Raw genomic sequence first — 11,997 nt, forward strand, 5'->3', positions numbered from 1 at the left:
GTTATAAGAATCCTAATTTTTTTGTTTCCCGCCCAACTACATTATCTCCTACCTGTTGTAACTATCAATTGAAGTAAATAAGCAGCATCTTTAGGAAAATGGCCAAACTTGGAACCTTGGCCGGATACGTCATGAAGTATCCTATTGGCATTTAACTAATGAATACATAGAAAAGCCATTGAAAAGCGAAAATAAGGCTGCGAGGGGACAATGAGGGTAGTATTTTCTGAAGCACGAAACTGGACAGAACAATGGTCGGATGATTCGAATTCGCCTGATACCATCGATGGTGTTATATAGTATATACCTCGGGGTTGTTTAGCTAAGTACTCCGTATACGAGCTTATATGGTTCTAATAGCACTATCTAGTATATAATGTAGGATGCGCTTCGGGGTTGCTTAACCAAATATTCCGTGTAGGATTGGAACTTATGTTATTCTGACAGCAATATTCAGGAAAGAGTAAGGTTTAAGTTTATAGTTAAGAGTTGGAAATATACATGCAGCAGAGTATAAAGGCAACAAATTCAGCCTGCTGAAAAATCTTGATATCTACACCAGCAGTGCTCTTGCAAGCCAACTTTCGACTTCAAATCAAACTCAATACTATACTGCCCATCCAATCTCAACCGGCTATGCATCTCCAATCAAGCACCTTTGTCAGCCTTCTCGGCTTGTTGTCAATTCAACCCGTTAAATCCGCACCTAGTCCTCAAGGCGAGTCTACCGCTACATTGGCTACTCTAGCAAGCGTGCCGCAAGAGACGCCGGTGATCGAGACAGATGTTGAAGGGGCTATTGCCGACAGCACTATCGGCATAGATAGTTCGGGACCCCCTATCCGGGGACGCTACGTTTTTGGCTGCGTCCTTGGAGTCAGCGCGACAGACTGCAAGAGCTGGAACTCCAACGGCCCTGGGGGATACTGTGGGATGTATTCGAGCAGGACCTTATGGCATAATCCAAGTGGTTATTGGTACGGGTACTGCCGGGATAATTGTTATTGTCATTTCCAGAACAACTAGGCCGGCAATTTATGTCAAATTGGAATGGAGCCACGGCTATTTGTACAAGAAGCCAGCGTATAAGTCAAACGACCACGAAATTCTTGGCTCATACAAATAAGTCAAGCTCACTTACTAGTACAATGCTACTATACTTCTAGATTACAGAGTCAAGTTGGAGAACGGCACAAAAGTTCAACTTTACTATGTAATCACACAAGAATTATGTAACTAGAAAAACTACCTATATAACACAAGGATAGGCACAATGCAAGAGGCCTAGAATATTGTAATACATTCGTTTACTAAGCAGTTGCAACTGTTGCCATAAAGTACGCCAAAAAAAAAAAAAAAAAAAAAAAAAACAGAAAAGAATTACGCGCTACAGATATATTCCTCTGCGCTACGTTCCTTGAGCAGAAAGCAAAACCCTGAGCTATTATATAACTAGGTATTGTGCTTGTAAATAGCGATACATGGTTATTAATATTTCTTTTGCTTCTTATTTTTGGAAATAAACTGTAGGGATTAATTTATTCCGCTCCGCCTGCAACTTAATATCAGGCTGTGATTTAATAGGTTCGTTATTATTTCTACGAACCCATTTACTTCATTGGATAGAGGCAATGGGCGTGTTGGGTTTAGTTTCAGAGGTTATTAACGCTATTAAAAATTTGGAATCCATTGCCCAGGTATGCTACTTCAAGGCTCCCTCCCTTAATATATTTTTTCTAAATACTTCAGGGTGGTCAAAATTCCAATATACTGGAACTTCTTTACAATGCCAAGCGATTTATTCTCAAATTTAGATATATAGCTGGTGTTGCACCTCTCCAGCTTTATCTTTCTGGTCTTGTATTCGCTCCATCCAGCTCAATAGTTAAAACCCTTTTCCTTAAAGAAAAGCCAGATTGGGTGTCAATACCAAGAAACATCGAAGATAGCTGGGACGCGTAATTGCAAACGCTTGAAGGCCACAAAGACGAGGTTCAATCTATCGCCTTCTCTTCGAACGAGCTTTTTGTTAGCATCTGGCGCTAAAGATAGAACTGTAAAAATTTGGGAAATTGCTACAGGCACCTTGCTACAAACTTTTACAGATTATAGACGTTCAGTTGTATGCGTGGCTTTCTCACTAGACACTCAGGTTTTGGCATCTATCTATAATGATGGCATTATCAAGTTCTGGGATGTTGCCACAGGTCTCTTGCAACGGAATATAAAGCATAAAGACAATTCTATATGCAAGGCAGCTTTTTCTCTGGATACTAGCTTGTTAGCAAGTCAGAGTAGTTCATACAAAACTGCAATATGCGACCTTACCTTAGGGATTCAGAAGTATGAGCTAGACGAAATTTCGTCTGAGGCTCGGGGTCTAGTTTTCTCCGCAAATGGGTTGTTGTTGGCTGTTGCCTTGGAGAGTGGCATAATACTTTGGGATACTATCACAGGCACTGTACAACAAACAATTAAAGGCCATTTAGAATGGGGAAGGGTTGAATCCGTGGCATTTTCATCCGATAGCCAGCTATTGGCATTTATCCACCAACATTCTGCTGTGAAGCTATGGGATGCTATTACGGGAACTCAGAAATATAAGTTCGAGGTGTACAACTTTGGATATCAAGTGGCATTTTCACCAGATAATCAGTTCCTGGCATTCGGCCATCCTAAAGGAACAATACTTTGGGATCTTGCCACATACCGCGTCTACAAAGAGAATTCCAATCCAGCTAGCATTATTGCTTATTCTCCAGATGGTAAGACATTAGCATCTACTTATCGCAGCAAATTCTAACCAATTATTACAGGAATGCGTACGAACAAGATTTGGTGGCATTCTCTGTAGATGGTCGATTGCTTGCATGTCATTCCACATTATCACTTAATCGGTATTCACCTTCCGAGTCCATTGACATATGGGACATGAAAATGGGTATCCACTGGCTCATCTTGACGGATTACGCATGTGGTAAGCTGGCGTTTTCACCAAACAGCCAACAATTAGCAGTCGTTTCAGGGAATTGCATCTGTTTTTGGGCTTATACCGGAAATTTTACGCAATGCCCGAGCCCTGCGGATAGCACTAATAATCCAACTGGAATTTTACAACAGGGAGTGAAGGGCGATGAATGTTGGGTTTTGCAACAAACCCTAAAATCAGCGCTGCCGTCAAATCAAATAATTTATCAAATCTATCAATCAAATCAATCAAATCAAGTCCATTTTTCTTATCAAACAATCAAATTCAGCAGCCTGATTATTTGATAGATTTGATCTATATCAAATATAGGGTATTCTGAATAAAAATAAGCGTAGATAAGATAACATGGGATAAGATGCCTTATTATATCGATAAGATAAGATAAGATTAGATAATCAGTGAAATAAAACAGGGCAGAAACAGGGAGAAAACAGGGGGGAAAAGTAGGAAAAAAAGCAAAAAAAATCCTATCAAATATATCAAATATTTGACAAATTTATCAAACAATCAAATTCATTATGCTTTTTGAATCAAACAATCAAATCTGGGTACCAGATTTGATTTGTTTGATTTGACGGCAGCGCTGCCTAAAATGCACGAAAAAATGGGGACGCTGGATGAATGTGACCTCAATTTCGTTTTCTCCTGATGGCCGACAACTGGCCCTCTGTTACTCTGATGGCCCTAGTTACACTGATTGTACCGTTGACATTTGGGATTGGACTACAGGGTTATTGGTACAGACTCTTGAACCTTGCCTAGTAGGGCAACTTACGCCTGTGGCCTTTTCCATAAATGGCCAACTCCTAGCACGTGAGAAGTCGTATAAAGTTGACATTGATAACCCTGCTATTGAGCCTTGGGATATGGAAATAGGCAAATTACATAAGGCCCTGGTGAGACAGGGCCAACACCAACTCCCTAAAAGTACTCTACCCAGTCCTCCTCCAGTAGAGGATATGGAATTCCTAAAACTCCAAAACCGATATATTAAACGCAAAGATATTACAGTGTTAAAAAAAGAATGGGTATGTGTCCAAGGGCATAAGATTTTATGGCTTCCCCCTAAGTATAGGCCAGCTTGTTATGCTGTAAGTGAAATGACTCTTGCTCTTGTACTTGGGTTTAAGGAAATTGCACTTATACAGTTTAATAATAAGCTGAGTTCTTATAAGTTAGTATAGGGTAGTTTTCTAAGCAATAAATCTATTAAGATATTTTACAGCCGGCTGTAGTATAATTTAATAATGTGTAGCCTATTATTTATTTATCTAAAGGTATAGTATAGATTTATGAAAAGTAATTTATATACTTGAAAATTAAGAGTGTAGCTTTAAGAAATTATGTTAACTATATTAAATAATATGGATTGGTAGTTTAATAACTTAAGTTGAAGACCATATGGAGAAATCTTTTTATTCAGTACAATAAACATTAACATTTTGGCTAGCAAATCAATATCTTAACATCACAGTGCATGTAAAAAAATTTACTGATAGATTATCATCGAGTAAAAAGATAAAATGAAAGAAGAAAACGCTAATATTTTGACTCTTTCCAAATTGCCCCCAACGATAAAGAATTGGGTATCATTGTGAGTCGTTGGTTATGATTGACGAAATTGAAACAATTAGTATCATGGTATATGACAAATTATGAACCAAGTGTCGAATATGATGAGCCCGAAGGATAATGCTTCTGAAGCTGCGCCGCTGCGCCGCTGCACCCGGCCCTGCCAGCATGATGGCCACGTTCTCAAGAGAAATTAAATGGCAACATATTCCCGCTATTGGCCACTTACTTAAGGGACTATGGTAGTTTTGTCTTGCCTGGATCATCCAACTCCCGACATGTAGCCGGTCCATTTCTTCGCGATGAAATCTGGATCATACTGCTGCATTGTCGTTTACAACCTATTGACTAACGATATGACGAGATGTTGTCTGATGCGCGGGAGGACTCGCATTTCTGGTTAGTGTGAGCTGTTATTACTTTTATCTTATCCAGAACTCTTTTTGACTTTTTTTGTTTGGCAGCCTGACACGAGGGAAACAGGAGAAGCAGTATTGGAAGCTGGCGCTTGTGCATCTCTAGTGCTTGACGTTTGTATCCATTCGTTAATACTTTAGGTCTTGCGGTGTTTCTGTCCGCCGCTTTAAAGATAGAAGGGCAATTATGTGATACGGAATTGAATGATTGATTCTCTAATTTTTGATGCTATTGTTCATCTAAGTCCATGGTATTGCTATCAAATTGTACCCTCCTCCTAATTATATCTCACTCTTGTTCTTTGGCAGATTATATAATATGAATATTGCACTAACTGATTCTACTAGATATATTAAGTCTGGTTTTCTGTCTTGTGGCCTGGCAAAAATGACGAGTGTGACTGTATGGTAGATATTTCTTCGTCGTCAGAACTGTGAGACCTGTTAGTCTCACCATTCGGTAGAATAAAAGCTTCATCCATTATGGGATTCTCAGATCCTATATCTCTAGCATATTCTTCAGTCCAATAGCCTATATACTGCGATCGAGATCATATTACATCGCTCTTAATAAGCTCCCCAGAGAACTCTTGGTTCGATTGAGGATATTCGAACTCACGCCAACGCTCATAACCTCCTCAAGATTTGACATGTTGATTCCATGTAGGAGCAGGCCATGGGTGTGTGAATAGTGACATTGCGACTGTACAAGCCGCGCCATAGTCACGTGAAACTGTTTGGGTGCGTGTTGAGATTTTGTGACTTCGCTTCGTGATATGTAGGTACGATGCGAGATGGCTCCGCAAGGCTGCAGCATCGCCAATAAGCCAGCGGCATCTTATCCGGCACGTAAGCGGGGGATCGTCCAGAAATACTACACCACGACCCAAAACAGAATATGCGCTTTGTGGTTCAATGTGTTGGCTTCTAAATGTTATTTCTCAGTGTACTCGGTACTTATGCACTCGCACATTTAAGGTCGATATGCAGTTTCCTCAGTCAGCAACATTTCTCATTGGTTGGTCTCCAGGTGAGTCAAGACAACTTTGATATCATTATTTCATGCATTATCCCATTAACATAAATCATTCTAGCTTAAATCATATCTCGTACATAACATACGCGCATCGATGCTTCGTTATCAATAGCAAATTGAAAAGCGCCCTCGCAGTGTTGCCCCGCAACCAAAGTACATGTATACAGGTATAGTATACAAGTATGCGACATACGAGCCTGGCGCATGACAGACCCCAGCTGGTACTTTGTACCTTTTGACTTCATTCCTGAGTTTGTATCGTAAAGACACCAACTTCAGCCTCAATCCTATTCCTCGTCCGCCCTGTCCAGTTTGCCAGCCAATTTACCCCCGTCGAGGATGCTGCCAAACATGGCGGCCTCAAACAAATAGTTGACTTGCCATGCATGGTGATTCGCATGAGCGATAATCCAAACCATTTCGAGCACCTGGCCACGAGAGAAAAGCTCGGCCATTCGCAGTCTTGAGCCCTCAACAAGTTCGTACTCACGCTGCTCATCGATCTGACCTGCTCTAATATACTCTAGTGGACCTGTGACGAGGAACTGCCAGAGTTCCCGTAGCACCGGCTTGTCTTGGTTGCGATGAAGGAAATGGTCGACGTGGTCGCATGTATCCTCGCCATTGCATGCATATTTGGGATCAAGAGGCCTGCTGAAGCCAGTTGTGCGATACTGCTTGTCAAACACCTCGTCAAAATCCGCTTCAAACTGAGGCTGAGCGGGTGTCTTTCGGGCTTTGGACCAGCCTAGAAGGGCACGACGGAAGAACAAGTGTCGGTCGTTCTGAATATGCCATGTATACAAAGCAGCGCACATTCTGGCGACTGGCTCGTGCCACCTCTCGGTCAGCATTCTGGCACTGCAGGCAGCATAGGCATCGTATATCTTGTGCAGCACTTCTTCGCTTACGATGCCTGTCTCTGTAATGTCTGTTACATTCAGGAAAGAGTTCATGACCTCCGAATTCACCAGGTCGCATCCAACGTCGACAACGTCAGTGCCTGGGGAGCTGAAGACAAGATCAGCCATGACGGCACCTGGATCGAAGCCTCGTGCTATCGCCTCGGCTGCCATGCCTAGCAAGCTGCTCTCTGACAGAGAAATAATTTGTGCAGTACGCCGATCTAATCTTGCCGACCGATACGTCAAGTTCTTCATGTGCCGCTTCTCCAGTGCAATCTTGCCTTGGATGTATTGCTTGCCGAGGGAGACGGCGTCTCGACGTGCGCGCCCTCCTGGAGTGCGCAGCGCATGTGGATCTTCCAGGCCTCTGTGCAGAAGCGGTTCCAACGTCGGATAGACGTAGTTGTAACCGTGTTCATAGTAAAAGGCCATGTCAGTGACATAGTTGGAGAACATGGTTCGCGCGTCAGCAGCACCCATGAGCAAACTGGCAATGCCGCAGCCGAATAAAGCATTGTTCGTCTTGAGTGCGTCAGGCCAGTCTGATGCTCCGAACTTCTTGAGAGCAAGGTCCGAAGCCGCTTTCAGTCCGGTGCCCTTGGGCGGCAAGATGTTGCCGGCTGCATGCTGACTATCTTTCCAGTTTTGGAGGTCAGCGGATAATTTCAGTTGAATTACCCGCGGCCCTGACTCGAACGAGGACAAAGATTGTTTCTCGTCCAGTGACGAACTTTCTGGCTGATCTCCAATGTCCCCAAAGATTTCAGCGACGAAACCACGGGCTTGGTCTGAGAGGGCTGCTAATTCTGGAACAGTGCCATCGCCGACCAAAGCTCTTGCTTCGGAATAGCCGGCATGGATGGGGAAAGAATGCTTTCTCGGCTTACGGCCCAGTATTCTTCTTACTCGGTTTCTGACACCCTTGGCCCAGAAATAGGGAGGAATTTGATCTGAGCCGTCCTGAAAAGTGCCTTTCTTGAGCGACTTGACCTTGATCTTGATTCCTTTGAGGTCAAAGTCACTCCAGTAGCTCTGATAGGGCTGAAACTGGCACAAAGAGAACACCATAATGATTGATGCTGGGAAATCCGCTTAGATTGATGGTATACTAGTAACACTACGACCTCGAGCATTGGATTCCTCCACCATATTATATAGGATACGGGCTCCAAAACTTGCGGGCATTCTACGAAGTACAGTATGCGGGCACTCTAAGCGGGCGCTTTGAATGGGCGTTTTTCGCGGCCCAGGTGTACATTTGAAAAGCCCGCATGCAGTTCCAAGGCCGTATGCAGTGCGATGGAGACTCTTTCGGTCTGGGGTGAACCAACAGCACTACATGTCATATTCCACTTAGGAATACTGGGATAAATTCGGACCACGAGGAACAAAGCAGACTTTTAACCTGGCCAGCTGAAGAGGAGTCCCGAGTCAGCTGATGGTTTAAACGTGCTCTTTGCGGCGTTCGAGTATTTTCGTATTACAGAATCCTACAAGGTAGTATGCCTACGAGGGGTAGCAATAGCTGAGAAAGGCCAGGTTGACAAAGACCACGACGGGAGAATCGCTCGGTTAACGTCTCGGTCCTTGCCGCTGTCGATTGGCGTAACCACTAGCAGAGGGATTATGGTAGTGCCACTGTTGGACCATGACAGGCGGCAGTCTGCACATGCCTTGGCACTACTTCCCGGTTGAGCATGAAGAAATTTAGCCATTCGTACGTTTTACACAACCCTCTCCGCAACACAGGAACATGAGGGGCCCCCTGCAGGTCCGATTATGCAGTGTCTCTCCACAATGATATCAAGTTCTGTTGGTCCAACCATGTTTTTGATGTCGCCACTTTCTGACTTTGGGATAGTCGCATGCATGTGTTGTCTACGGCGACGAAGCGGTGAATACTAATTAGCTTTGACGGCTTTGACGGCTTTGCGTTCTGAGTGCTGTCGTGCTATCTCGAGCTTGAAAAACAGCACTGGGCGGCGATGGAGATGTTAGTAGCAGCAATAAGAAACTTCGGAGGCGGGGCTGTATATCTTCCATGACCGCTGACAAGCGAGATGTAACATTGGTGATGGATCGTCAGCCGCGTGGCAGGCTCGTTATGCTAGGCATCACCTGCACGATACATCGGATCCCTCTCCATTGCATTATTTATGTTTATTTCTAGATTCAGCAATTGAGGGCCAGGGCTGATGCTTACGGTTCGTAGGACTTTTACGACGACCAGCCAGCAACCCGCTGCGTCAATGCTAAGCCTTGCTGGTTGCCAGGATTGAGGAAAAATAAACCTGGTTTCGTACAAATGATTACAAGCAGGTATCGCATACTGTATGAGTAAAAGGTGCTCCATAGTCGTATTAGTATGGGTCATTCCTGGAAGTGTTACGCTATCAAACTTAGGTAATGCTACATGTACCAAGATAACCCCCGTCCAATGATATGATTTGAGCACCATCTTCCCTGTCAAATGCAGCTCGCTGGGCGAGTAACAGGGCCCGTCTTGTCGAAGCTAGGATCTGATTGGATGTTAATCAGCTCTGTCATAGACCCAGTCTACCTGAGGTGGGTAGTCAACCCCGACGCGAACCCAATACGGATGTGCCGAGGCTGAATCGGGGTATAGGCGCAGAGAGAATAACGTATCCTGCCGCACCTCGCGGCAATTGGACAATCCTCCCAAAGACTAAAAGCTAATTGTGGATAGAGTGCAACAGACTCCGTTACAATGACCCGTATTCGTGCTCGAAAAATGACTACACGTATGGAGTATAGTTCCAGAAGACTTGGAGTGTCAAGTGCTTGTCTCGAAAGCCTCATCTCGAAAACTCCAAGATGTGTAGCGCTGTAGATAATCCGTACGCTCTGGCCAGTGGGTGGCTGATCTAGTAGACGGCACGGGCTCTCAAGCTAGCGGCGGACCGTGCCATTGGTCTGTTTGACGGCTTTGGTGTTGTTAATGCGGCTACAGACAGCTGACCCCGGCATGGGGATGCGCAGCAAGGGCTCATATTCAAGCCCAATGTTACCGCGGAAATGACACGACCCCTTCCTGGTTGTTATAAGTGCCGCCGCAATCGAGATTACCAAAAAAAATTGGGTTGCTTACCTTCCATCCCGTGCGAAGGTAACCTTTTTGAAAGTTCACAAGCATCCTTCGTATGTCAATCATGGCCCCGCCCGAGGTTGCGACAACTATTCGGTACCGCCCACTGGATCGGTCCGGAAACGAAGTGCGCTTGCTCGAGCTACAGCCGCCGTTGACCAACGACATCAGCGAACGCGTCGTGTGCCGTTTGGTGCACGAGAAGCTAAGCGATGCGTCCAACTTCATCGGCCTCTCGGCGCTATACGGCGATATCAATGCCACGGAGACGATCCTCCTAAACGGCGCCAGTATAACCATTCCAGTCCACCTCGCCCAGGCGCTGCAGTATATGCGAGTCGTGTTCTTGGCGGCTTCGCTCCCAACTCCGGATGCTTCGACCACTGATCTCCCGGGCCCGGCGTCGATGCCACCGCCTCTGCCCACGCCGCCAAAGAAAGCCCCTGGCTGGCTGCGGTCTCTCCTGAAGGGCGTTCGACAGATGCTCGCTGAGCCAGGCGTGCCAAAAGGAGGTACACCGCCTCTGCGGATATGGCTCGATCTCCTATGTATCAACCCGCGAGACGCGCGTGAGGAGGCCGAACGGCGGTCACACATGGCGAAAGCGTACCACCACGCCAAAATGGTGGTAGGCTGGCTGGGGCAGAAGGACTCGACGTCTGATCTCGCTATTGAGATCATCAAGGCGTGGGACAGGGCGATGCCTCGCACCTTTGGCGAGCCGGGCGACCGCGAGGCCCATCCAGAGAACTATGCCCCCTTTATGAAGTGGATGGCCCCCGTGGCGCACCTAAGCGACATTCCAGAAGGCATCAAAGACCCTCGGGACGTGCCGGCCTACGTGGCGATCTCTGGATTCCTAAACCGACCATACTTTCGCAACTCTTGGATCCTCGACGACATGTCCAAGGCGCGATTCCCGGCCTTTCTGCTGGGCGACGATATCGTGTCTTGGATGCAGATCTTGCGGCTTAACCGCGCCAACGAAGAGATTAGAGACAATGGGGCCGAAATGTTTCCCGACGAACTACGACCACTACTGGAATATCTGCCGCTGGGCAGCGTGTATGCCTTCTTGAAGGACTTTGACAACCGGCAGAGGCTCGAGGGCGGTACGCCTGCGATGCTTACCACCACGAGCTCTATTAGAAGCTCGTCGTCCATGACGGGCATACGGACAAGGTCAAGGCAATAAAGCTAAAAAAAAATCTCTATCTCGCTTTTATTTTTTGTTTTTTATTTTTTTCCCTCATTGTTTTTTTTTCTTCGTCCCCTTTTCTGTTTGGGAAATCCTTTCTTCTTTTGGTTAGCATCATGTGATGGACGATGTTGCGGTATCATTAAACAAAGGCGTGAGAAATTTGGAAATAATTTTTATTTGTTTTTGAGAATGATATCATCTGAGTTTATATAAAGGGAACGTTAAATGGGGCTATTTTTTTTTTATTCTTTTTCATCTATCTAATATAAGACGAGATGGTTCCTTAGCGAGTTGTTGTCGTTGGCTTTTTTTCTTTCCTTTTTTTTGTATTGCTTTTTGGTATGTAGAGAATAGGGGTACGACATAATGTGCGACATAATGGCTTTTGGATCTTGGTCAATCTACGTGCCGCAAGGCATATACGCGTGTCATATAATATGATGAGTTTTTCAGATCTCCCACTGTGCAATCTATCGGATTAGGATATTGCTATTTTTTGACGTTTATGTCATAATACTTACGTGTATACGTGTACAGATGCCGCGCGAAGTTGGCTAATGCTATTCTCTTGTTTCAGGCAATTGCCGAATTTGGCAAGTTTTAATTTCCATTATCCAGACGCGGGAAATTAAACGAATGGTTAGTCATCGGGTTACCAAACAAGCGGTAAGGACACTATACGGTAGCGCTATTGTGCAGTGTGGCGCCTGTCGAGAGTTGGAGCATTATGGGGGAATGAAAATATGGACCGCAAAACGAGCAAGGAAGTAGT

General features: G+C 45.1%; 3 protein-coding genes across 3 annotated transcripts; 2 read left to right on the forward strand and 1 right to left on the reverse strand.

Moving 5' to 3' along the window:
• Positions 1-636: 636 nt before the first annotated feature.
• On the forward strand, positions 637-2,854 carry GGI43DRAFT_429262 (WD40 repeat domain-containing protein; the record flags this gene model as incomplete). Its single annotated transcript, XM_083209085.1, has 3 exons — positions 637-928; positions 2,334-2,765; positions 2,817-2,854. 3 exons carry the CDS (start codon positions 637-639, stop codon positions 2,852-2,854), a joined length of 762 nt encoding a protein of 253 aa, XP_083057796.1.
• A 3,344-nt stretch (positions 2,855-6,198) lies between these two features.
• On the reverse strand, positions 6,199-8,197 carry GGI43DRAFT_131243 (uncharacterized protein). Its single transcript, XM_083199167.1, has one exon. It carries the CDS (start codon positions 7,984-7,986, stop codon positions 6,301-6,303), a length of 1,686 nt encoding a protein of 561 aa, XP_083057797.1. The 5' UTR covers positions 7,987-8,197; the 3' UTR covers positions 6,199-6,300.
• A 1,366-nt stretch (positions 8,198-9,563) lies between these two features.
• On the forward strand, positions 9,564-11,804 carry GGI43DRAFT_412074 (uncharacterized protein). Its single transcript, XM_083206799.1, has one exon. The coding sequence runs from the start codon at positions 10,080-10,082 to the stop codon at positions 11,217-11,219; it is 1,140 nt and encodes a 379-aa protein (XP_083057798.1). The 5' UTR covers positions 9,564-10,079; the 3' UTR covers positions 11,220-11,804.
• The last annotated feature ends 193 nt before the right edge of the window (positions 11,805-11,997 follow it).

The sequence above is a fragment of the Trichoderma evansii genome (assembly GCF_050947405.1).
Source record: "Trichoderma evansii strain SZMC 28006 chromosome Unknown GGI43scaffold_19, whole genome shotgun sequence".
NCBI lineage: Eukaryota > Fungi > Ascomycota > Sordariomycetes > Hypocreales > Hypocreaceae > Trichoderma > Trichoderma evansii.

Bases quoted from the DNA above. Each gene is read 5' to 3' on its own strand.
- GGI43DRAFT_131243 (XM_083199167.1), bottom strand. From the start codon at position 7,986: ATGGTGTTCTCTTTGTGCCAGTTTCAGCCCTATCAGAGCTACTGGAGT.
- GGI43DRAFT_412074 (XM_083206799.1), top strand. From the start codon at position 10,080: ATGTCAATCATGGCCCCGCCCGAGGTTGCGACAACTATTCGGTACCGC.